This window comes from Astyanax mexicanus, chromosome 9 (assembly GCF_023375975.1).
Source record: "Astyanax mexicanus isolate ESR-SI-001 chromosome 9, AstMex3_surface, whole genome shotgun sequence".
In the NCBI taxonomy this organism is placed as follows: domain Eukaryota; kingdom Metazoa; phylum Chordata; class Actinopteri; order Characiformes; family Acestrorhamphidae; genus Astyanax; species Astyanax mexicanus.
In genome coordinates, this window is record NC_064416.1 from 4,860,631 (window position 1) to 4,888,615 (window position 27,985).

Here is a 27,985-nt window from a genome sequence, read left to right on the forward strand (position 1 = left end):
GACGGTTTTAATCTGGCAACCCTCACCAGCCCAGGGAGCGGTCGGACATCTTGATGGGGATGATCCGCTGCTGAGAGACCGCAGTGCGAGCAGAGCGCCTGCCGCAAAAACAGCACTACAGCCGCCTAATTACACACCGTGCGCCCCCCAGGGCACAGCCGGGCATCTGCTGGTGAGTGTGAGAGTCTGATTTTGGTGAAAAATGCGGATTGAATGCGAATTTTTGTGAATTATTGGCGACTAAATCGAATTGAGAAAGCGGGCGCTGAGCGCTGGTAGGTTAACTGGGTGAGCTAGTTAACGCTAACGCGAGTATTTCGGTTAAATTCTGCATTTGTCGATGAGTATAAATGTATTTTACGCGTTGTGTGTGTTAATGCACGATGTAATTATGATTACTAAATGTATATAACTTAAAATATGAAGCTGAAAAGTCATAAAATACTAGAATCGTGTCACTCTGTCAAGGACTGCTCGGATTAGTTTAGCATAGTCGGCTGCTGCTGCTGCCAAAATAACCTAAACTATGCTAAGCTAACCAAATTCACATACATTTAATCGCAGATTTCTCGGTAAAAGCAAGAATTAACGCAATAATTCGTTCATTTAAAGGTGAAACATAATTCAGGGCACGTCTGTACGTCGTGACATGTTGTATTAGTGGTTGTTTTTTCGTTTATTTCGCTTGAAAGCATTAAAGCGTGAATTTCACAACCAAGCAGTTACTAACGCTAAATAATTAATAGCTTTTTACTACCGCGCCCAATTCATCTAGCAACGCTTTGTGGGGTTAATTTGGATTATTTACAGCTGTTTAAACGCAAAAATGCGCAGTATTTAAGGGAACTGCCGTAATCAAACCCTGCGTGACCGTCGCAGTGGCGCTGGTCGACATGTTGGATGCTGCATATCAATGAAATGTTGTGGATAATTCAAACAAAACGCTTATTTTTCAGTCAAATTTCAATTTTTGTTTTTTAATTTTCCTCGTTTTTACCTATATTAAAGTACATCATTTGATTCTGTTTTTTTTGCATTCCATCAAATTTATGATAAATGGGCGAATATAAATATTTGTATTCTAATTGAGTTGGAATAAAATATCAAATGTCATTTAATAAAAAAAAAAATCAGATTATTCATGAGTACCTGTGATTAATCACACTTGTTATTCTTAAGATGCACATTTTTAGAGTGGATATTAGGGGTGGGCAATATTATATCGTATACAATATATCGTGACACAGAAATATCATGATATTAAAAATCCATATCATGATAATGGTGTGAAGCTTTTAGTGTATTTATTGTATAGTTGTTTTAGTTTGCAGTTTATATGCATGCACTAAATAATCTGCAGTATTATTTGCTGCATTATATTATTTTATGCTATATTATTTATTTTGCCACATTATGATTATTCTGTTATACTATTATACTATAGTCCTGAAATGAATTAATTATTTTAATTTTCCTATATCGCCAAGTATATCGTTATCGCAAAAATACCCTGAAATATCGTGATATTATTTTAGAGCTATATCGCCCACCCCTAGTGGATATATTGAAATATAAATAAATGTAGCCAAGCTTCTTTCAATTTATTTATTTTATTTATTTTTCTTTAAGAACATATCTGAGAACACACTGGTATCTTCTCCCACCAAAAAATGTATTCATATAAATAAGGAAATGAAGAAAAACAGTGAATGAGAAGAGGTGCCCGAACCTTTTTTGACTTTTGTTACTGTATTTCTATATAGAAAAAAATATAAGTGAATGGTCGATTATTCGATTAAATCGATAAATTAACTAAATTTATCATTATCCTCCCCTCCGATGTGCTAGTGGAGTTGTGCAGCTGTGTGTATCAGCGATTAGTCGATTGTTCGAATAAATTAACTGCGACTATTCACACGTTCTTCTTATAGAATCCAACCTCCTTTCTTTCATTCATTTTATTTCTGTAAGTAACAGCATACATATGCTTTGGTGCTGCATTAGTACATGCATGAACTAATAAATAAGCAGGTGGAAAAGAGCCAGTGTGAGTTTGAGTGTACTATCTGCTCCATGTGCTTCATATTTCTCCTGCCCCAAAGCTCACTATCTGGGTCGGTGCTGGAACTCGCAGTGGCGCTGTTCGAAATTTTGGATCCATTATTTCTGTCAAATTTCACATTTTTGCAACAATTCCTCTAGTTTTTACGTATAATACATTACATAATCTGATTCTGAGAGAGGATTTTTTAGAGGGTTAACTGACACCACTAATATAAATATAATTGCACTTTACATTTCTTATATTCATTCTTTTTTTTACATTTAAATATCATTATAAAAAAAATTGCATAAAAAAAAGAATGAATATAAGAAATGTAAAGTGCAATTATATTTATATTAGTGGTGTCAGTTAACCCTCTATTGCATAGTGTTTCCTTCAGGCAACAAAACAAAATTTTGGTTACTACACCTTTCCATACATACCTTCTTTTTTTGTATTTATTCATTTGTTTATTAATTTTTAATATAATGTTACAATGCATATCTGCGCCCATTACATTAAGATGTACAAGTGGGTCATAAAATATATGTAAATGTGTAAGAATATGTATTTATATTTATACTATATACATGCATATTTTCTAAAACTAAAGTGTCTTGCCTTTGGACAACATAATACAGATAGAACAGTCCTGCATATATTTTGGGTGCTTCCTTGCTCTCAAACATCTGATTTTTTGCATGACAAATTGGATAGAGGAAACTTTTTTTTTTTTACTAAATTAGAATAAAATTTTCTGAGTATAAAAATCTCAGGAAGTGGTATATTAGCAATTGGTATTGGTATTTACAAGGTCACAATTTGATTAAATTCAATATCAATTTATTTAAGGATATTTCATTTACAATAAAGGTTTTTGGATATAAAAATCATTTTGAACCAAGTAATGTTTTTTTCAACATCGCATTTATCAACATCGACCAATGTCTAGATATTTAAAACTATCGGTGTGCCTTATCGTATCGTACGCAAAAATATCAGCAAATATTTTTTAATATAGTGAACAATATTATACTTTTTTATTACTGTTTTTAGCAAAAGAAAAATTCACACAGTTCTCATTTCCCATTATAAATCTACTAGAGACAGAGTATAGCTGTCCAGTATCATTTATTTTACTTTAATCCTGGATATATGGAGATATTTGGAGTGCATTATTAGTATCATGACATTCTGAACCATTGACTTCTGTTACGAATCTGATAAGGGTATCATTATTGTGATTATTATTTTAGGGCCATATCGCCCACCCTGTTTCAAACCGATACTTGCTGATGTATTTATTGTATGCCAGAAAAGGAATAATTGACTGCTTCTACAATTGACAGATATAAATCCATTGATTTAAGCTCATTTCTATTTATTTAACAGTAGTTTTAATTAATGTATTGCTTTATTTAACCTGTTAATTTAATAAAGAGTGTTTAAAGCTGTGAACAGTCAATGTAAGAGCCAGTCAAATAAATACAAATGTGAAAAGTAATATCTCAGGAGAAATCTTTCATATTATTGTTTGTATACAGTTTGTTGAAAGCTAAAATATACAGTATATAAATACTATATTAGTTTCTACAGTTATACCGGGGTATGTAGTCTCTCTGTAAGTTATAAATATGTAATATCAGCATCAAATGATGCATTGCTTTGTAAACAGCCTAGATTTTACTGCCATTTTCCATATTTAATGCAAATGCAGATAAATGCTGGAAATAGCACAGCACTGTTATGACGTGGCAGATGTTGTTCTAAGCTGTCGTGGCTTTTTTTTTTTTTTTTCATTTTTGTATTTTAGCTCATATTTTTAAATAAATGATTATCCCATCAGTTTATTTCACGTTTAACCCTCTTTTTCTGGCTTTCAGTTTCCCCCACCATGGCCAGTGAACACTAAGGAGAAACCGCCACCATGATCGGAGGACTTTTCATCTACAACCACAAGGGCGAGGTGCTGATCTCCCGAGTCTACCGCGATGACATCGGGTGAGAGCCGTTCACTCGCTCAGGGTGTGAGTAATGTGGGCAGTGGGGGAGATGATGGTCAGATGGACAGAGAGCAGGCGGGGTTTTATGGGCTGGGTGTGGCGAACAGGAAGGAAGTTTCAGTGACCTTTTTGATCTGCTATATTGTTCCACTTGCATTTGTGCACAACTTCCATCATTTATACAGCTGTTGTTTTAAACTAGTGGTTTGTGTGACAGTCATTCGTTCATACTGGATATCTTAGCCCAGAGGACTGAACAGCAAGTGATGTAGAAGTATACAAAGAACTCGTAAAATGTAATGTAAAAAATGTAATAAATATATATATATATGATTAAAGGAAAATGTTTCCCTAGTATGTATGTGTTGTGGCAAGCAGTTACCAATAAATAAATAGCAAACTATTAGTAAATAACTAGTGATATTGCACACACAGTCACATTTACATAGATTATTCTACACATGGTGAATAAATATAATGCACATAGAAAAGCGAATCAAATTTAGTTTATTTGTGTAGCGCTTTTTACAACTTGTCGCGAAGCAGCTTTACAGAAATGTGATTGCAGGACACAGAATCAGAAAAAAAAACATTTAACACATGCAACTTGGCTAATATATAAAGGGGGACCCATCCTCCTCTATTCAGACAACTTATAAATGAATGTTTAAAAAGTCATTATACATCCACACAGGTCAAATACTGTATATTCAGGTGAATAGCCACACCAGCAGTAAAAAAAAAAAACCTAGTTATTCCTAGTTCATATAAACTTTGGGAAGTAATCTTTAGTGGAGGGTGAGCATCTAGTCCAAGGCCATTGGCATAAACTGGACGGTGAGAAGCTGATCTTTGGTCAGTGACCTGGAAGCTTGACTTGCAGAGACTTCTATCAGTCTGACCATACAGGTAGCAGAACCTGAGGGTCAAACATCCATCGATATCAGGTCAGACCAGTGGGCAGTTAGTAACTCGAAGCAAAGCAGAAAGATGGGATTAGTTTTGACTGGATTTATAGATAACAGACAATATGAATATCATCAGAGTGTGATTATTTAAGAACTTCAGCAGGTCTGAATAAAATAGGCTAACTATAGAGAGAGACAGAAGGTAACATAGACATGGAGGCATCCACCCACTCAACCGTCCACAAACCTGAGTGATTGCATGCAGTAAGATGTAGTGGACAACAGCACCAGCATCTCAGTTTACCACGGTTCCCTATGTGAATGAAACCCTGGATTTGCAGCCTTATCTAAAGGGAAAAACATGAATTACCAAAAGCTAAACTAAACAAGTAAGTTTTTAGTCTAGACTTAAAAAAAGATTGAGACTGTGTCTGAGTCCTCAAAATGTGACTAAGTTAAGTAAACAAAAATGTAATTCTTTAAAAAAATCGTTTTCGTTTAAAGTCAAATGAGCACTGAATGTTAAACTACACATATTTCTCCCCTGAAAAGTTTATTTGGATGAGTAGAGCCTATTTAGATTCCCAGATTAGCTGCTAAACGCTTGCGCTAGCTATACTGAGAAACCTGAGTGTTTAGCTAAGACATGGAGATATAAGCTAGCAGGTTGTCCCACATAGATTGTCTTAATACTGTAAACTGGCAGGCTACAGTCCAATATACTCGCCTCTGAATGGGATCAGCGCTTAGCGTGGTGATATAAAGTTGTATAAAGCTGTACTTCAGTGAAGTGGCTTTACTGCTCCTTAATACCTGATTGGTAAAATTCATACATAATGCCCACCGGACTATAAGGCACACTGACTATTTTTGAAAAAATAAAATATTTTAAGTGCGCCTTATAGTGCAATAAATATGGCTCTAGGAAACCAGTACCCTGTGATCTAAGTAATTGCGGTGGTTCATAATAGAAGATGAGGTCTCACAAATACTCAGTCTTTAGTACTGGTAGTACTGGTGTAATCAGTACTACAGCAAAATACTTTTTTTAAACCATGTTTAATGTGATGTTCTGCAGTTACACTGATCATAAAGCGTAACATTAAAACCAGCGTCAGTTAAAGGGAATAACATTTGATTAGCAGGTTCCAGTTGCACTTGTCAAGGGTGGAATATATTCGAAGGCAAGTGAACAGAGAATAAAAATCTACCAGTTTGCACATAGTTAGGGGAAAAAAAATAAAGTTGGATCTGGTCCAATAAAATGTGCTTAGGTTAGAACACCATAGTTAATATTTACTGAAGTTTGAGCTGAAGTTTGCTATAAAGTACTATTTTTTTCCCAGAGACACTAACTCCTGGTCCCTCATGTGTCTTGAGTGTCAGGATTTTAGTTGGAAAAAAGCAGAAACACACAAAAATGCAAGTGTAAGGAAGCCAAAGATGCATTTAAAAGAAATGCCACTTCACTCCGATCACGTAAACCACTTTAGGAGGTGGTCTGAGATATAATTTAAAACGGATACAAATCCGATCAGTCAAACCCCTTCAGGAGATGATTTGAGATGCATTTAAAACAAACACAAATCTGATCACTCAGACCACTTGAGGAGGTGATCTGAAACCCATTTAAAACGAATAAAAATACAATAATTCTAACGACATAGGTGGTGGTCTGAGACAATTTTAAACGGATGCAAAACTAATCACTTAAAGCACTTCAGAAGTTTGTCTGAGACACAGTTAAAACTGATACACATCTGATCACTCAACTCATTTCAGGAAGTGGTCTGAGACATTTAAACCAGATACAATCATTCAGACAACTTCAGGTGGTAGTCCGAGACATAATTTAAAACCGATACAAATCTGACCACTCAACTCAACAAGAGATGCATTCGAGCCACATGTTATTTCAGTGTAAACACATTTCTCCAAGACCAATTAAACAGCCAAAACTCCCCCCAATACAACCAAACCATCGGAAATAATTTTTACGCAATTAACTAACTGAAGAAGCATTTGACTACCAAGTCAAGTAAATGCGTGTGGTTAAAAACACATATAGACATGATCCTACTAGATACTAGTCATCTAAATTGGCCAGGTATAAACAGGATTTTAAAAAATGTAGTTATTTTAACCTTTTTTCTATTCTGTGTTAAATCACAGAATGATGTCTGGTTGGATCAAAAATGGTACTAATTTTCTTCTGGCTTGTTCCTGCCTTCCTAACTCTCTTCCTCGCCTCCCTCTTCCTCCTTCCTCATCTCCTTCCTCTGTTACTGTGGTCCCCCACAGCAAGTAAACCATTATTCTCTCTTTCACAATAGAGCAGATGTGCGGAGTCACTGATGATGGTGTTCTTCAGTTAGATGATCTATAAGCACGACCGCACTCTTAAACTGCAGCATCCTCTACCCAACGACACCCTTCACCTGCCCGGTTTATACATTTAGCATGTAGCTAATGATTCATCTTAAGCTTAACGTTATATGTGTGTTAATTGTATGTTATTTAGCTGCGTATAAAGTTTATCCCCTGCAAAAAAACAACAAAAAAAACATGTTCCTAAAAAGCCAGACACAGGCTCTTCAGAGCGGTGTTGCCATGGTTACCGTGGGTCTGGAAATTGGTGCCGTCTCTGCTGCCTGTCGCAGTGGCTGGCATCATGCGAGCGAGAGAGCGAGAGTGAGTCACTGACTGACTGGAAAAAAGGAGGAGCCTGAGCGGTAAAGGAAGATAGGGTGCTGAATAGAAATATGGGTCGAGTTTAGTTTTATGTTTGTCACGAATAATAACAAGACACTTTGTTGTCTTTCTGTCTGAACATCTGTAGATATGGATCCAAAGCTCTTTATTTAGGATGAGTATCTCCAGTATCTACAGTACAGTTCCATAGATGTCATAGATACACAGTGGTGGACTAATAACCAAACTATGGACCTTATTCTACCTTTTTTTAAAAAGAAATTTCTTCTTTATATTTTATTTTAAATAAATTTCTTTATTAAGCATATTGAGAATGCCACCAGTGCTTAAAGAGCTCTAACCGAATTGTATATTTAATTCTATAGACGAATTACACAAAATTAGTCCTGTTCTAATTCGATGATTATCAGTTAAAACTGAACTGAAGTACCATTTTTTTTGTACTATAATGCACACTTAAAATCCTTTAATTTTCCCCAAAATCGTCAGTGCGCCTTTTCATCCGGTTTGCCTTATGTATGAATTTTACCAGTCCGGTATGAAGGAGCAGTAAAGCCACTCCAAGTACAGCATTATTAAGCAGTTTCAGCTTAGTTCTCCAGCAATATTAGCATTAGCTGCTAAGCGCTATCTCTTTGACCGTCCAGAGGTGAGAATTATCAGGCTGTAGCCTGCTGCTTACCCCGGATAGCACTGCTGGAGCAGTATTAGCATTAGCTACTAACCACAGCGCTAGCTCTTTCGCCGTTTAGAGGTGAGTATATCAGACTGTAGTCTGCGTGTTTATCATGTTAAAACAAGAAGCGTGGGAAGAACAGCTTGCAGATATCACCCTGTCTTAGCTCTGTGGAGTGCCATTAGCCGCTAACCGCTAGCTTTAGTGGAAATCTGGAAATTTAATAAAGTAAAATGGAAGTGTTTTACTTACCCAAATAAACAGTTTTCAGGAGGGAAATCTGTGTAGATTTTTTTTGTGAGAATTACAATTTTGTTTACTTAGCTTAGCTTGAATTTAGAAGAAAAACATGGCCACACCCCTGTTCCCACTACTAGTTACTAGTGTTGCATAATAATGAGCCTTATAATCTGGTGCACTTTGTATGAAAACAGACCAGAAAATAGAAGTTTATTGATAGTGCACCTAATAATCTGGTGCACCATATAGTGCGAAAAATATGGCATTTGAATAGTAGCTATTTATGTATTTTGTAAACATTGTGAAAGGTCATGTGTTGTGGGGGAAAAAGTCTTTAATTTTTAAGATATAATGTTTTTACCATATCGGCACGCTCCGCTTTAAACCCACTTGCACAGTTTCCGTCAATAAAAGATTATTGCACCTTGTGCTCGCTATAAAACAGCCTGTAATATATCTCTGCTATGCTGGTTTCAAGAACAGCTTACCATCATATCCCTAGTCAGGGCTTCTAAAAGGAAGTGTTTGATGACTGTATTTTGTGGGAACGTCCTGTGGTGAAATTACTACTATACAGAAATGATCCTGTCCTAATACAGAAATACAGTTTAGAGAGGTAGTTACGATGCTCAGAAAATAACCAAAGAACATGAAGCATTTGGCCACAGGCTGAATACCAAATACTTAAAGCACAATACATTTTCCTTAACAGTGCAATGTAAATTAAGACTTTACATAACAGTGATATTACAGTAATAAATGTACCTCAGAACTTATGTTCAAATTCTAGATGTGACCTAAAATGTACACAGAGAAAAGCAGCCAGTCTTACGCTAAGACTAAGGATTAGGAGTTTTAAAATGCCACAAACATTCTCAGTTTCTCCATTGTTAAAAAAAATGAAATATGATTTAAAATAGTATGTTTTTGTTCTTTATTTGTTCATACAAGTCTTTAGGGTTGCTGAATATTTGGGGCATTCTTAGTAGTAATCAGAATATTGGTCTGCTTTAGTCTAAAATGCTCAGTTTGTAAAGTAATTAACTATTTTTGCTGCACTAACGTGGCACTAGTTACTCTTAATAAACAGAAGGACAATACTGTAATCTTTGGGCTGCCTATAAAATAAGCCCTTATGTATAATTTATATATATTGTATATATTGTCTGTTACTGTCGGCACTGGTCTCAGTTATCAGAATGATGAGCCTGGGAGTATAGGAAGCGACTGACTCATCAGTCCAGTCTGTATGTGAGTGTAGTGTGTGAACAGGCTCTGCAGTGCTGTATGTTCAGCAGGCTGTGGACACAGTGGGTGTGAGTCACTTTGGTTAACCTGATAAGGGTTTACTGTCACTACAGCTTCAAATATGCACTTTGGATCCCCTCCAGTTTCACCATGTTTAGTTTATTGATTGATTATGACCGGACTACTGCTACTGTTACTGCTAATACTACAACCAAACCCAGGTCCAAACAATTGGTACACTGCTTAAAACATAAATTAGTGTGTAATAATTGTGAATCACAATTCACAAATTAATTTAATTTCTTATACAACGTCAGCTTTTTTATTTGTAAACAATTAGCACCAATTAAAGTGCTATTTGTTATTTATAATAAAGTTTAAAATATGAAAATCACTGCCACGTATAAGTTCTCTACCAGTTTAAAACAGTAACTTTTAAATAAAATTAATTCAGTAATTTTTCTAGTATTGTGCAGTAAATAAATTCTTTACACACTGAATACATTGATTTTATAAAAAATATAGTGCAATTTTTTTAGGTAACCATGACTATTTATGCTTTCTGTAGTACAATGTGCAGTTAGTGTTTTTTAAGCACTCATCTTTTTTTTTTTTATACTTTTGCCCATCTATTATTCTGCATTACCGTGTTCTGATGTTTGTTTGTTTGTTTGTTTTTTAAGGAGAAACGCAGTGGACGCGTTCCGGGTGAACGTGATCCACGCCCGGCAGCAGGTTCGCTCGCCCGTCACCAACATTGCCCGCACCAGCTTCTTCCACGTCAAACGCTCCAACATCTGGCTGGCTGCCGTCACCAAGCAGAATGTCAACGCAGCCATGGTGTTCGAGTTCCTCTACAAGATGTGCGACGTTATGACCGCTTACTTCGGCAAGATCAGCGAGGAGAACATCAAGAACAACTTCGTGCTGATCTACGAGCTGCTGGACGGTAAACTGATGCTTGTTTTTTTTTTATCCATTGTGTAAGAAAAGGTAATATACATACACTTTATAAATACAATACTATTAAAAATACACAAGATAGAAGATAAGGATTATTTAACTCCTTCAGTTTCAGTGCTGCTTCGGAAGTGTTTAGATGGCATCTTGTGGGCACTGTGCTGTTAAACATTACTCATTTATTTTTGCTACCACAGTCTGTTTTTTTTACACAAACTGAAACATCCCAGAATACTCCAGTTAAGAGTACTGAGCTTAAATCTGGCTCTTATCCGGTTTCTAGACTTTACTCTGATCTAAGAAATCTAAGTATGCTGTTTAAATCAGATTTTTAAATTATCAGATAGCAGCAGAAGTCCAATAATGAACAGAGTTTGGGCACACCTCTTCTTATTTAATGAGTTGTCTCTTCTTTTTTTTTTAAATATTTTTTTTACACTGTAAATTTAATATTGAAGACTATGTTAAAGCTGTACAGGAACACGAGCAGAATTATTCCATAACCAAATATTATTAAACAAACCAGAATATTTTTTATTAGTATCACATTTATCTTAAAGAACAGATCTGCACACTCTTGGTGAGATTTTAATCTCAGTATCTTCATGAGGGAGAGTCACCTGGAATAGTTTTCTCAGTGTCTTGAAGGAAGGAGTTCCTGGAGGTGCTGAACAATAGTTGCTGCTGATTTTCCTTCATGCTGTGAAGCTCCAGCTCATCCCAATTAAATCACCTCAAATCTCCATCTCAGTTCATCAGGTTTAGATCAGGGGGATTAATGTGCAGGACAAACACTATTAACTGATTACGACGTAATTCTATATGTGCCCCTTAACCCTCCTGTTGTGTTCATTTGTCGGGAACAGCAATGGTGTTCCAGAGTTAGTTAGACCCGGTGAATGTTTAATTATTAAAAAGATGTGTGAAACACAAAAAACCCTAACAAGCAGGGTAAATATTTAAACACTAACTCAATTACTAATTATTCTATCAATATTTGGTACAATGTAATGCAGGTAATGCTTTAATTAATTGTATTTTCATAAAAAAAAATACATGTTTAAACTTTATTAATGTTTCACTACTTTATTTCTTTTGGAAGATCAACATATAAAATAACATTTTGTCATTTTTGCAATTTTGTTTTTGGAGGGGGTTGGTTGCAAATAAGTGAGATGAACCATTTTCATATTACAGTTGTGGTCAAAAGTTTACATACACTTGTAAAAAAACATAATGTTATGGCTGTCTTGAGTTTTCAATAAGTTCTACAACTCTTATTTTTCTGTGATAGAGTGATCGGAACACATACATGTTTGTCACAAAAAACAGTCATAAAATTTGGTTCTTTCATAAATTTATTATGGGTCTGCTGAAAATGTCACCAAATCTGCTGGGTCAAAAATATACATACAGCAACATTAGTATTTGGTTACATGTCCCTTGGCCATTTTCACGGCAACTAGGCGCTTTTGGTAGCCATCCACAAGCTCCTGGCAAGCTTCAGGTCGAATGTTTGACCACTCTTCTTGACAGAATTGGTGCAGTTCAGCTAAATGTGATGGTTTTCTTGCATGAACCCGTTTCTTTAGCACTGTCCACATGTTCTCAATGGGGTTTAAGTCAGGACTTTGGGAAGGCCATTCTAAAACCTTAATTCTAGCCTGGTTTAGCCATTCCTTTACCACTTTTGATGTGTGTTTTGGGTCATCGTCTTGTTGGAACACCCAACTGCGCCCAAGACCCAACCTTCGGGCTGACGGTTTTAAGTTTTCCTGCAGAATTTGGAGGTAATCCTCCTTCTTCATTATCCAATTTACTTTCTGCAAAGAACCAGTTCCACTGGCAGCAAAACATCCCCAGAGCATAATACTACCACCACCATGCTTGACAGTAGGCATGGTGTTCCTGGGATTAAAGGCCTCACCTTTTCTCCTCCAAACATATTGCTGGGTGTTGTGGCCAAACAGCTCAATTTTTGTTTCGTCTGACCAGAGAACTTTCCTCCAGAAGGTTTTATCTTTGTCCATGTGATCAGCAGCAAACTTCAGCCGAGTCTTAAGGTGCCTTTTCTGGAGCAAGGGCTTCTTTCTTGCACGGCAGCCTCTCAGTCCATGGCGATGTAAAACACGCTTGACTGTGGAGACTGACACCTGTGTTCCATCAGCTTCCAAATCCTTGCAGACCTGCTTCTTGGTGATTCTTGGTTGACTCTTGACCATCCTGACCAATCTCCTCTCGGCAGCATGTGATAGCTTGCGTTTTCTTCCTGATCGTGGCAGTGACACAACTGTTCCATGCACTTTATACTTGCGTATAATTGTCTGCACAGTTGCTCTTGGGACCTGTAGCTGCTTTGAAATGGCTCCAAGTGACTTCCCTGACTTGTTCAAGTCAATAATTCGCTTTTTCAGATCCACACTGAGTTCCTTTGACTTTCCCATTGTAGCTTTTGTAGCTGAGTCTAATCACTGGGTCAAATGAGCCCTATTTAAATGGGCTCATGAGAAGTCAACAGCTGTAGTCAATCAGAATCACTTACAAGAAGTGAAGAGGCCATGACATGAAGCTAATTTGATTGACACAACTCGCTACATCACCAAAATTGACAAATTTTGTTGCTGTATGTATATTTTTGACCCAGCAGATTTGGTGACATTTTCAGCAGACCCATAATAAATTTATGAAAGAACCAAATTTTATGACTGTTTTTTGTGACAAACATGTATGTGTTCCGATCACTCTATCACAGAAAAATAAGAGTTGTAGAACTTATTGAAAACTCAAGACAGCCATAACATTATGTTTTTTTACAAGTGTATGTAAACTTTTGACCACAACTGTATATGATGATTAAACTAATTACGGCAAGCAGAAAAAGTTTCATACTGAAAAACAAATTACCTTGAACCATTTTCCTAGATTTTCAAACTTTAAAACAGGCCAATTTGACCCAGAACAAAACAGGAGGTTTAATTGTTTTTATGTCTTTAATATTAATATACAGTATAATATGTATACAATATAATATGTAGAAAATAAATTAAATGAGGAAAAACATTGAAGGACACTCAGTTACTCTAAACCAATGAGATACATGGTCAGTACTCTTGTGTTGACTGTGTAGATGATTGTTATGATTGTAGTTGTGCTCTCTCCCACAGATTTCTTTTTTCAGCATCCCAGCAGCGTGATCATTTCCCTCCAGCAGTGGCTGGAGTTTCTGTTGTGCTGTTGTTTTTTTAGGTTTTGATTTTTATGACTTCTCAATGAGAAAATCAAAACCTAAAGAAAATACAGCGCAGGCAGAGCAGCATCTTCACACGTCTCCGGAATAATCCCACAGTAGTCTCTAGTAGACTGCTTTCTACAAATATGTAATTGAGAGTGTTGAGTATTGAGAATGCTTAGCAGTAGGGGTGTAAATCACAGGGCATCTCGCAATATATCACGATTCTGTGATTCTTGCGATAACTCAATATATCGCACAACAATTCTCTACGATACTTCACAGCATCTGTGTTACTGAAGAGGATAAAATACCAGGAATTATGGATTTATTGGTGTCTGTTTCACAGAATTTTCCACAATTTACCCTATTCATTTAATTATAGCCCCACCACATGTGATTGGTGAGGCTCAGTGGATAACACCACCCCCTGCCAGGGAGTTACCACATCATGTTGGAGACTAGGGTTTAATTCCCGGTCTCAGTGACTATTCTGTGCTTCACCAATTAGAGTCCTTGGGGCTCCTAATAATACATTGACTCGCCTCTGTAACAGAAATAACACTAAGTCACTCTGGATAAGAGTGTGAGCTTGATGCCATAAATGTAAAATGTGGAGTAATGAAGCAACTATAGTTAGTTATATTGGCATGTTTTAGGGACTTTAGAGTAGGGGTGGGCGATATGGCTCTAAAATAATATCACGATATTTCAGAGTATTTTTGCGATAACGATATACTTGCCGATAAAGGAAAACAGAAAAATAATTAATTAATTTCTGGACTATAGTATAATAGTATAACAGCATAATCATAATGTGGCAAAATAAATAATGTAGCATAAAATAATATAATGCAGCAAAAATATTGCAGATTATTTAGTGCATGCATATAAACTGCAAACTAAAACAATTATACAATAAATACACCTAGAGCTTCACAGTAAATAATAGACTACTTTTAAGACATAACAGCCCTATTATCACGATATGGATTTTTAATATCACGATATTTCTGTGTCCTGATATATTGTATATGATATAATATTGCCCACTCCTACTTTAGAGTGCCTATCTAACGATACCAACAAATAAATAAATAAAAAAATCACAATATTGATACATATAAGATATATGAGATGATATTTATTTATTTTTTATATTTTAATGGATTATATATTTTAAGGGTTAATGGTTTATATACATTTCCAAGAAAAATTGATTAAACAAAATTAAGTGCTAATTGACTTGTCTTTTTGCCACGATTGTAGAGATCCTGGACTTCGGCTACCCCCAGAACTCTGAGACCGGTGCCCTAAAGACCTTCATCACTCAGCAGGGTATCAAGAGCCAGGTACGTGCAAGAAGATAAGGATTGTTTTCTTTGAGATAGTGGTTTAGCCATGAATCAGCAGTGTGAACGGCAGAAAACACTAAAAACTGAAGCTGACATTTTTAATTCTGATATTGAAATATAACGCAAATCCAGAAAGCAGCAGTACCACACAGTGTAAACAGCCAGATTAGACTTCATGCGACGTTTACAGTAAGGAATTGGATGAGTAGAAGTGAAAATTAACAACAGCAGTGAGAGAGTGATACAGTTGTGGGATAGTGAGGTAACAGACCCCCATAAATATTTGGACTGATCTTTCTGATCCAGCTAAACTATAAACGATAAATGTCGGAATATGGCCACAAGAGGACACTGCTGTTAAAAGAAGTGTGCATAACCAATGAATGTGCTCCTTTGACTGCAAGCTCAAACTCATTCTCTGTGATAAGCCTGGCCTTATAGTTCCTGTGATGCTGGTAAAAATGAAACCGAAACTTCATGTGAAACGCTGCTCTTCATCTGTTCTTTGTCAATTTAGAAGAGTAAACTGTTCAGACGAATCTTGGACTAATATAAGTCACTTTAAAAAGATATCTTTAGAGTAGCCTACTGTTTATCTACGATAACTGTGCTTTAGTAATAGGCACTTGTATTTGTAAAAGTTTTCTAGAAGTTTAAATAAGTTTAGAAGTTTAAATACAATTTATTTTTCCCTCCCTTTGCTGGTGCCCACGCTGACTGACCCTCTTGCTCCTGTTCAGCATCATGTACGTACAACTGATTCAATTCCTATTTTTATTTAGTTCCTAATTGTGTGGAAATATAAAATTAATCTGAATGTTTCGACTTTTGACAGACAAAAGAAGAGCAGTCCCAGATCACTAGTCAGGTAACTGGGCAGATTGGCTGGAGGCGTGAGGGCATCAAGTACCGCAGGAATGAGCTCTTCCTGGACGTTCTGGAGAGTGTGAACTTGCTGATGTCTCCACAGGGTAACGTTCAACAATCACATTTCACCCCTTGGTCCTACCACTTAGCCCTAACTCCCTGTTTTGTGTGTTCATGTCTAGAGTTAGGGTGTTCTGATTCTTGTTAGTCTGTAGGGGTAGGTTGGGAGGGAGTGTTGGGGCTACATAGTCCTTCAAACAGAGGGCTGTAAGAATCACTGGCATGATTGTGGCACATGCCACAAGAAACCAACAAATTAGAGTATTTTCCGTGTTTAAAATTATGATAACCACTATATTACCATAGTTTAATGTGTAGTTTCAATGATTATGGCAATTTTCTTTATAATGATCATGATAAGGAAATTGCTCATAGTTTATCTCAGTGAGATGACTAGCTAGATAGCTATCTAACTTTTCTGTAAGCCAGGGCGATATTAGTCTTACATAGCTTGTTTTAACACGGTAAACAGGCAACTACAAGCCGACAATACTCACCTCTGAACCCAAGAGCTAGCAATTAGCGTGGTTAGCGGCTAATGTTAATGCTGCTTCAGCAGTGCTAGCCGGGGTCAGCAGCAGGCTACAGGCCGATAATACTTACCCCTGGACGGCCAAAGAGCTAGCGCTTAGCACAGTTAGCGGCTAATGCTAATGCTGCTCCAGCAGGGTTAGCAGCAGGCTACAGGCAGATAATACGAACCTCTAGCTCTTAGCACATTTATCAATCCTAATACTGCTGGATAACTAAACTAAAACTCCTGTATAACGCTGTACTTCAGTGGAGTGGCTTTACTGATCCTTAATACCTGACTGGTTAAGGATTATAAGGTGCACTGACCATTTTTTAAATGCGCTTTATAGTGTCATAAATACGGTAATTAATTGCTGCACCACCTGGCTTTCTAAAGACATATGATAAAACCCTAAAGTTAACTAAAAAAAGCTAAAGTTAAAAAGCTGACTCAGCTCTTGGTTGGTCTGGATGGGGGCGGTGTTGGTAATGCCACAGGTCCTGCATTGTTTAATATCACAATATATATTGTTGGGGGGCAAAAAAAAAAAAAAAAACATTGCATCATCAGAAATAATGAAGTGTTTGTGTTGTAGGTCAGGTGCTGAGCGCTCACGTCTCGGGCCGTGTGGTTATGAAGAGTTACCTGAGCGGAATGCCTGAGTGCAAATTTGGCATGAACGACAAGATCGTCATAGATAAGCAGGGTAAAGGAGGCACCACGGACGACGCCGGCAAGAGGTGAGGTTCTTTAACCACTGCTGCTGAAATGTAAAGACTGATTAAAGAAGTGGATGGGTAATTTGTTGCTGAATAATCTTTAAATGCACCAACAATTTAGTAAGTTTAAAAATGCAATTACATTAGTGTATATATATATATATATATATATATATATATATATATATATATATATATATATATATTCCATAGTTTATTCTGTTGGCTGTTTTCTGCTCCTTTAAAGAACTGGGTGGATTCTCAATCTTGAGAAGAGTAAGATTATAAAGATATAAAGTTATTAATTGTATTTTAAAACTGATAAACAGCTTATCATAAATACAAAGTTGTACATATTTTAAAAAACACTTTCTTATAGTTTGTCCTCATGGAAGCTGGTGAATAGTTTTACTCAGCGCTCACTGGTTACACCTGGGCACTTTATCAGTCAAAAGTTTGGACACACCTTTTAATTCAATGTTTTCTTTATTTAATTAATTTTATACATTGTAGATTAATATTAAAGACATGAAAATGATTAAAGGACATACATGGAATTCTGTAGTAAACAGTAAAAAGTGTTATTTCTCCACATTAATCCCCTGATCTAAACCTGATGAACTGAGATGGTGATTTGAGGTGATTTAATTGGGATGAGCTGGAGCTTCACAGCGTGAAGGAAAAGCAGCAACTATTGTTCAGCACCTCCAGAAACCCCTTTCTTCAAGACGCTGAGAGAACTATTCCAGGTGACTCTCCCTCATGAAGACACTGAGATTAAAATACCAAGAGTGTGCAGATCTGTCCTCAAAGATATATGTGATACTTAGACATTTAACACTACAGCATACTTCTGCATTTGTTTCTGTATAGCTTTAATATAGTCTTCAATATTAAATTTACAATGTAAAAAATAAAGAAAACACATTGAATGAGAAGGTGTGTCCAAACATTTGACTGGTACTGTATGTGACCCTGAATTCTTAAGAGATAATAATAGTAATCTGAACTTGTATTAAGTTTATTAAAAAAGTGAAGTATAATGGATATATATATATATATAATAAATGAAGTGCATTTGCGAGTGATGTTGCAGAGGATCCCCGTCTTGTCCCGCATTGCTGTGTTATTTCCTGCGTGGTTGTGCTGGTATGTGTGTAAGTGCTAGGTTCTCTTCTGTTTCTCCTGGAAGTGGCAGTGGTTTCGTCCCTTGGTTCATTTTCTGTTGTTTTTTTCTTTTGTTGTTTGTGTTTGGTTTTTTTATTTGTTTTTCGTTTCTTCTCTCTCTCTTTCTCTCTTTGCTGGACTTCAGTGAGTTGGGAGGCAGGTAGCGTACCTCTCACTCCTGACCTCACCTGGTCTGCCATCTGCATAGTGTCCTGTCTGTAGTCTGTCTGTGTGTGTGTGTGTGTAAACCTGTCTGTTGTGTTTGTGTCATGCCATCTAAAAGTCTTATTCTGTGTTCACACTGGCAGGCGACTCACGTCACCTCAAGTTTGTCGAATTTGTCTCTTTTGATGCAATAAGTATGACGATACAGAGGTTAAGACTCCATATATTGCAATACTGTAAGCATATTAGTAAAAAAAAAAAAAACTAGGGCTGTCAACATTAAAGCATTAACGCATGCAATTAATTTGAAGTCAGTAAGATGTTATTTTCCCCAACTTCCACCATAACCTGCTTTGTTTTCTGGAGCGGTTCACTTGTGGTGAGAACGTGGTCGGGTCTTGATCTGACCCATCTGTTAAATATTCTTCTTTTTAATTGAGCTAAATTGCTGCTAAGGTGCAGTTTATATTTACTTTCTTGCTCCTGCACCAGACAGCTCTGACCATTCAGAGGCGACGATGTGCTTGCGTGGTTTATTGGTGAGCATTTTGATGCATTTAGGTTTTTATGCCTGTGTGAAAACAAACCAAACAGTGGGAGAAACGCTACAAATAAACAAACTTACCAACTGATTTGGACCATAGAAACTTTCACAACTACAGGTGTGAAAACGCTCTTTTATACTCCGCTAATTAAGATCTAATTCAGAAATCCTTACAACCAAGCTGAGATGTTTATAATAAAGTAAAAAAAAGTTTCCTCTATCCAATTTATCATCCATTCTTTATTTTAGCGCTCCATGTTGGCTAGTATACTATACTAGTATTTTAATTGACACCACTAATATAAATATAATTGCATTTTACATTTCTTACATTTATTCTTTTATTTACATTTAAATATCCACTATAAAAAACTTGTCTTAAGAAGAACAAATGTGATTAATCACAGTTACATTTTTTAATCGATTGACACCACTAATAAAAACACATCATTAGTGGTTAGAATCACAAGGCATCTCACAATACGATATCACAATACGTTTCCCATGTTCATGGGAAAATGTTACTGAAAAGGATCTAATTGATCCAATTGAACCAGTCTTTTTGTCAAATCTTTGGGTCCATTTAACCATTTATTAAAAATCTATACTGTGTTTTTTGAGAATCACAATACGTAGGCCTTTCACGATAAGCAATATTTTAGGTCAAAATATTATTAAAATATATTGTTTCCAGAAACTATTGCGATAAATATTGTCATTTAAAAAAATATTTCATGCTGCAGATATTTTTTACACCCAATATCACAATGTGGTCTTTTGTCGCTCTGTCGCCTGCCAGTGTGAATGCAGGGTTAGTAGGTGAGTGTTTAGTAGGATAGTGAGACAGACTTGACTTGCATGGCATGGCACTTTATTAGTTTATTAGTGTTTGAACATAGAATGTTAAGATTAGGTGAGTGTTATTTGTGGTTTAGAGAGGTGTATCTTCTTTTAACTCGTAAATTCATCTGTCCTGTCATTATGTAGAAACTAGCCACTCCAGCTGTGTTCCTTCTTGCACCCTGCAGATGTTTTAGTGTGATAGATGGCCACTGTCTTTCGATTTCTGTCATTTTGTGTCACTTTCCTAAATTCTGACCACAACAGAACATACTGAGGCTAGACTGGTTAAATCCAAACTTTTCAAGTTGTGTATGCATATAGGTAACTATGTGCAAGTGTGCTGCTTTCAGGGACAGATGTGTTAATGATGTAGACAAAGACAATCTAAATTGATTAATGAGATTACAGTGAATGCAGTCTAAATTACTTTAACAAAGAAAAGTGTATAAGATGCATTTATACAGCTCTGGAAGAAAATAAGAGAGCACTTCAGTTTCTGAATCAGTTTCTCTGGTTTTGCTATTTATAGGTTTATGTTTGAGTAAAATGAACATTGTTGGTTTATTCTATAAACTACAGACAATATTTCTCCCAAATTACAAATAAAAATAGTCATTTAGAGCATTTATTGCAGAAAATGAGAAATGGCTGAAATAACAAAAAAAGATGCAGAGCTTTCAGACCTCAAATAATGCAAAGAAAACAAGTTCATATTCATAAAGTTTTAAATATTTGGTGGAATAATCCTGTTTTTTAATCAGTTTTATGCATCTTGGCATCATGTTCTCCTCCACCAGTCTTACACACTGCTTTTTGCTAACTTTATGCTTCTCACTCCTGGTGCAAAAATTCAAGCAGTTCAGCTTGGTTTGATGGTTTGTGATCATCCATCTTCCTCTTAATTATATTCCAGAGGTTTTCAATTTGGTAAAATCAATTATTTCTTTCCAGAGCTGTACATTTGTAATTGGAGCAAATTCTTATTAAACTGCCTGAAAAGTCTTTTGTAATTTTCTGTTGTGTTCAAATTTATACAGGCCTGAGTCCTTTATGCTCACACACCTTTCTGCTCGCTCACACACACACACACACACACACACACACACACACATGTAAACACATATCCAGTGCTGTAGTCTTGAAGCAGTTCTGTGCTGTGTGATGTAATGCTTTTCAGAATTCAGTGTTTGTATATATGTGTCTCCTCTTCTGTTCCCTGCAGTAGTGGGAAACAGTCTATAGCCATTGATGACTGCACCTTCCACCAGTGTGTACGACTCAGCAAGTTCGACTCAGAGCGCAGTATTAGCTTCATCCCACCGGACGGAGAGTACGAGCTTATGAGGTCAGTGCTTTTTCTCAGTCTCTCAAAAGTGAGCGCACCCCTTACATTTGTGTAGATATTTTATGTCTTTCTTTTCATGGGACAACATTGGAGATATGACACTATGATAAAGTGTAAAGTAGTCAGTGTACAGATATAACAGTGTAAATTTGCTGTGCCCTCAAAATAACTTGACACAGCCATAAATGTCTGTCATTTTCCCTTCCTGGTGTCATGTGACTCATTAGTGTTAGAAGGTTTTAGGTGTGAATGAGGAACAGGTCTGTACAATTTGTTGTTTTGGGTTCAGTTCTCTCATACTGGCCACCGGATATTCAACATGGCACCTCATGGCAAAGAACTCTCATAGAAGTGTTGCTCTGCACAAAGATGACCTATACTGTTAAATGTTTGCTAATACCCTAAGACTGAGATGCATCACGATAGCCAACAAGGTCATACAGCAGTTTTCTAGAACAGATTCCTCTCAGAACAGGCCTTTGCAGGGTCGACCAGAGAAGTTGAGATCACTTGTTCAGCGTAATAATCAAAGGTTGGCTTTAAAACAATAGACGCATGAGTGCTGCCAGCATTGCTGCAGAGGTTGAAGAAGTTAGAGGTCAGCCTGCAGTGCTCAGACCATATGCTACAAACTAAGGCATCAACTCTGTCTGCATGAAACTAGCCTAGAAGGAAGCCTCTTCTAAAGCTGATGCCCAAGAAACCCTGCAAACAGTTTACTGAAGACAAGCAGTTAAAGAGCATGGATTACTGGAACCATCTGGAAAACCTGTGATAATTACATTTTGGACGCAATTTCGCCATTTTCACTTAGGTGTGCACTCACTTGTGTTGTCAGTGGTTTAAACATTAATGGCTGTGTTAACTTTTTTGAGGGCACAGCAAATTCACATTTATACACAAAGTGTCATCTTCAGTGTTGTCTTATGAAAATATATAATATTTACAAATGTTATTTGTTTCTATATTGAATAAAGTATTTTATAATATGTTGATAAATATGATGTATTTCCCAGCTCTAGTATGAATGCACATTTTGTTAAAATATTATATTGTATTATTATGCTAAATATGGAAACAAGTGCTGTAAATACTGCACTGATGCAGTTTTATGCCTTTAGTATGTATGAATGCATGGATGTACACCCTGTGTCCTTTTGTGCATGCTTAAGAACTTCTGTCCTGCCCGTGTCCTTGCTGTAGGTACCGCACCACTAAGGACATTATTTTGCCGTTCCGTGTAATCCCACTGGTCAGAGAGGTGGGCCGCACCAAGCTGGAGGTGAAGGTGGTCATCAAGTCCAACTTCAAGCCCTCGCTGCTGGCACAGAAGATTGAGGTGAGAGAGAGTGAGCTATTTTATAAGGATGAACTGAAGTTAGAATAAAACGTTTGAAGGGAAATCTAAATCAGGAAATCTAAATGTTAGCAGGACAGAAAATCAGGTAGCAGGAGAACCTGAGGGTCAAACATCTATCAGTATCAGGTTGACCAGGGGGAAAGTCAGTAGTAACTCTGAGGAAGGCAGAAAGATAAAAGTTTCTTTTTACTGGAATTATGGAGAACAGATTATATGAATATTTAAAATCGGTGTATCATTTGTTCATTTGATATTCAATTGAGAATCAAAACTGGAAAATAAAAAAAAAAGAAATCATTATTTTGAGCAGAGACTGAAAATGAAACAGAAACTAGATTTAAAGCTAAAATAAACAGGATTTAACCATGTTTAATCAACTCACACACCAGAAGGACTACTGCCTATCTATAGAACAGTGTAACATTTTGGAAATGTTTGGAGTGCTATTAAATAAACAAGCAAATCAAATGGTTATCATATCACAGCACTAAATTATTAAAGATCTCAGTCTCATGTATCCCAGATATATATATAATTACTGTATCATTTTGGAGTAATTGGATACCAGATATGTACCTTCCGTTTTGTATAAAAGAGATTTTGGACATTCCATACTATTAATGTCATGCATATCAAGTGATATTCTTGTATTATTTTAAAGTAATTGGATACCAAACTTGTCTATTCAGAAAAAAATGCCTATTCGGTTGTACATAAACCAAATTTTGGAGTCCTATATATAAATCTTTCGCAAGTTTGGTATCCAATTACTCCAAAATGATACAGTAATATCACTTGTTACCCATGCCATCAATAGTATGGAATGTGTTCTTCAAGGTTTTCTCTGTGTAATTGGCTAACAGTATGATTTTCTGGTTTTATAGGACATTGAAATCTGGTTTATGCACAACTGAATATACATTTTTCCTAAGTTTGGTATCCAATTACTCCAAAATGATACAGTAATATCACTTGGCACCTGCGAGCTCAGAATTAAGTTCGGCTCCAAATCCTATATTAATTTTCCCATTTTTGTTTCGATCATCAAAAAAAAAAAAAAAACAAATACAAGCAAATCTATTCAAAAACAAAATAAATAGTTTTTCCAATTTTGATTCTCAATTGAATATCAAATGAACGAATGATGCACAGATTATTTAAGTTAATACTAGTTACAGATACAAAACATTAAATGAAGACCACCAGAAGTCTCTATAATCAGACTGATATAACTGATGTCTCCTCAGGTGCGCATCCCCACCCCTCTCAACACCAGTGGTGTGCAGGTGATCTGTATGAAGGGAAAGGCGAAGTACAAGGCCAGTGAGAACGCCATCGTGTGGAAGTGAGTTTCATTTTTATTCTCACTAACTCACTCTCGCTCAGTTATGCTCTCTTACTCATGAGCCCCCTCTCACCTCACTCCTGCTCTTACACTCACTATCAATCACTCCCACTCTTGCTCAGGCTCACTCCCACACTCACTTGATCTTACTCTCGCTCCATCACTCATTCTCTCTCCTAATCACTCGCACTCTCACTCGAGAATGCTACTCGAGAAAGTACGTTATATCTCTACACTCACTAACTAACTAACTCGCTCTTGATAACTCCCGCTTTCATACTCACCTCACTCTCACACACACTCTCGCTTTTACACCCTACCCGCTCTCTCTCACGCTGTTAATCACTCACGCATTCTCTCGCGCTCTCTCTGTAGGATAAAGCGAATGGCAGGAATGAAGGAGTCTCAGATCAGTGCGGAGATTGAGCTGCTACCCACCAACGACAAGAAGAAGTGGGCACGTCCCCCCATTTCCATGAACTTTGAGGTCAGTGCAGTCCACAAGTTATACAGTTATTACAGCAGCTCTATATTACATAAATCATACTCACTGTATATAGCGAAGAAAACAATGCAGAAAACTAGTTAATATTCATTAGGAGCAACAATACTGATGTTTTAGGTTTAGAAATCATTATTTATTTTTAATCACACCTTTCATGTGTATTGGCATCACACTCTTACACACTGCTTTTGGGGTGACTCGGTTCAACTTTGTTTGATGGATTGTGACCATACTTCTTCCTCTTAATTACATTCCATTGGTTTTCTATGTTGCTCAGGTTTAGAGATTGGGTTGGCCATGACTGTCTTGATCTAGTGGTCCTTCATCCACACCTTAATTGATCTAGCTGTGTGGGGTGAGGCATTGCCCTGCTGGAAAAAACTCAGTCCTTAGAGTTAACGAACACTGCCAGAGAGCTGAATGAAGCAGGTTGGTCGGTCAATCTCCAGAACCTGAACCTCACACAAAAAAAATCCTCTGGAATGTAATCAAGAAATGAAGATGGATGATCACAAGGCACCAAACAAACCTGAACTGCTTGAATATTTGCGCTAGAAGTGTAATAAGCATAAGGTCACCAAAAAGCAGTGTGCAAGACTGGTGGAGGAGAGCATGATGCCAAAATGCATGAAAACAGTGATTAAAAAGCAGGGTTATTCTACCAAATTATTATTTTTTGAACTCTTAACAATACTAAAGTTCTGATTTTTACTTCCTACGTGAGAACATCATATTTTGGGTTGTCTAGACCACAACACTATATTTTGCTCTACAAGGGCCTGGTGTACTTTTATGAGGCCATTATACTGTGGAGGCAAAAGAGTTTAACACGTTACAGTTTCGATTGTGTTCAGAAATTTAAATGAACAGTAAATATTTATGATTTTTTAACTTTATTTCTTTGTTTTTCATTTTGAGCCATATTGCTCAAATGGGGCACAATTGTTGTTTCTACTTTTGTTTTGCACTCAGGAAAAAAAATGCTGTGTTCAGGCACAGAATAAATGTTTCCACATCATTACTTATCGCGACTTCATTGTGTTCTATTGAAATATAACACTAAACTGTTTTTATGCTAATCAGGTATGCCATGCAAGAGTTTGGGTCTTGGGTCTAGGAACTTGTTTTCTTTGCATTATTTAAGGTCTTTTTTCTCATTTTGACAATTTTTCATGTTCTGCAAATAAACGCTCTGACAATATTTTTATTTGTAATTTGGGAAAAATGTCTCAGTAGTTTATAGAATAAAACAACAATGTTTATTTACTAAAATATTACCTGTAAATAGTAAAATCAGAGAAACTGATCATTTTGAAGTGTTCTCTCATGTCCCACTGCTTAGCCTTGTTTAAACTCACTTTAAACTCTGCTTCCTCACCTTTAGGTTCCCTTCGCTCCGTCCGGCCTCAAAGTGCGCTACCTGAAAGTGTTCGAGCCAAAACTGAACTACAGCGATCACGACGTGATTAAATGGGTTCGCTACATCGGCCGCAGCGGCATCTACGAAACCCGCTGCTAACGGCCGACCCTGCGAGGAGAGGGAGGGGATTACCTGGAATAGAGAGATGGAAGGCTGGAGGAGTGATGCTTCCTCCTCATCCTCTCTTCTGTCCTCCTCTCCTCTGCTTCCTGTAGGCCTCCATTCACACTAAAAACGCACATCCCAACATACAATGAGAAACACAAGCTAAAAGAAATTAAATCGTTCGAATTTCAAAGCCAGATTAATGCGTATAAATGCAGAAATTGTCCTGTGGAGAGTTTAAACATGGTTTTATGGGTTATAACAAAGAATATCTGCCCCTTCTTTATATACGTAATGAATTACCTGCTATAAGACGAGGCCCCTTTTCCATTAGCCCGCTGATTCTTCTTCTTCTTCATCTTCTGATTCAACCAAATACATTCCTGACCCCCTACTGACTGCTGGAAAATATAGAGGGGGCACATTCATCCTAATTAAGTGATTATCTGTAAACCTGGCCTCATCAGTGTTCATATGGCTTTAATTTCTTTATTTTCCTCTTTCTCACCAGGTTTCTCATTTATACTCAAGTGTGTGTTCGTATGTACGTCTGTATGTGAGTATGTTGGTGTGTGTGTGGTCAAGATATTTGAATACCAACAAATACTACAACCCATTTTTTCCTCCCTTTTCATTTAAACACATTAGGCTTTTTTTTTTTCTTTCCTCCCCTTCTTAAACTTAACACTACCACCCCCAAGTGTGACAGTTCTGGGTGTAGTCAATGTAGTCTGTAAGCAGTGTTTTTTTGTGTAGCTGTTAAGATTACAAAGCTCTTACCCCCCAACTTGCACCACTTAAATACTTTATTTCCTTCTCTGTCGCTGTATTTTTTGCCTCGAGTAATATTTTTGTTAAAGGCTAATGAGAAAAAGTTGTCCGTTCAAGTTTATCGTTGTGATCAAATTGTTTTTTTTTTCTCAGAAAATGAGAAAAATAAGAACTTAAAGCAACAAAGTCTACTAACACTAGAATAATTCCAGCTGTGTTTGTACGTGTGTATGTGTATACGTATTATATACACCATAAAACAAGAGGTAAGAATGAACTGCCAGACTGACGTAGAGAACAGAAGCCTCTTCTTTTCTGATTTTGCATCGGGATTTTTAGTCGAAGCTTATCTGATCCGGTTGTATATGGATGCAAGACCCTATTTGCACGTGGTATTAACATGAATCCTGGGTGATCTGATCATAAATTACCATAAATTACCATCCACCGTCTGTGCAGGTTAGCTGAGCGCACACTACAATAAACAAGCTAATGGAAAGAGGTGATAGTTAAGGCTAGGGCTGCACAAGTGAAACAAAGTGTCTCATCTGGATTTGGGCTGTTAACTATTATCTCTGGTTTGTTTTCACACACAAGAACTTGTTTGGGATCGGTAAAGCTTCATCCGTTCACTTCTTACTTTAAGGAAGCTCTACGTTTCACCATGCAGGAACTGAGGAGCCTCCAAAACCAGCAGCTGGTCTGGTATAAAAATATTTTTTTCCATGCATGCCAGCACAAGATTTACATTTATCACCATGCTGTCAGTACCTGCACTCACTCCACAAAGCTGAGCTTATTACAGAACCCTCACTCTTGTGTGTACCCTATCTTGGATTAACTGATGAAGAAAAAGAAAAAGGAGAGTATCGTGAACCAA

The 27,985-nt window shown here is 36.7% G+C and overlaps 1 protein-coding gene across 1 annotated transcript; it reads left to right on the top strand.

Moving 5' to 3' along the window:
* The first annotated feature begins 21 nt into the window (after window positions 1–21).
* On the top strand, window positions 22–27,394 carry ap2m1b (adaptor related protein complex 2 subunit mu 1b). Its single transcript, XM_007257771.4, has 13 exons — window positions 22–172; window positions 3,928–4,045; window positions 10,515–10,780; window positions 15,290–15,372; window positions 16,116–16,121; window positions 16,211–16,346; window positions 17,412–17,556; window positions 18,848–18,862; window positions 21,477–21,599; window positions 22,803–22,938; window positions 24,207–24,304; window positions 24,680–24,791; window positions 26,194–27,394. The coding sequence occupies exons 2-13, from the start codon at window positions 3,972–3,974 to the stop codon at window positions 26,326–26,328; spliced, it is 1,329 nt and encodes a 442-aa protein (XP_007257833.2). The 5' UTR covers window positions 22–172; window positions 3,928–3,971; the 3' UTR covers window positions 26,329–27,394.
* Window positions 27,395–27,985: the final 591 nt, after the last annotated feature.

Excerpts from the sequence above, each read along its gene's own strand:
- ap2m1b (XM_007257771.4), top strand. The coding sequence starts at position 3,972 with ATGATCGGAGGACTTTTCATCTACAACCACAAGGGCGAGGTGCTGATC. Across the intron at positions 22,939-24,206 it reads TGCTGGCACAGAAGATTGAG|GTGCGCATCCCCACCCCTCT; the intron begins GTGAGAGAGAGT and ends ATGTCTCCTCAG. Across the intron at positions 24,305-24,679 it reads GAGAACGCCATCGTGTGGAA|GATAAAGCGAATGGCAGGAA; the intron begins GTGAGTTTCATT and ends CTCTCTCTGTAG.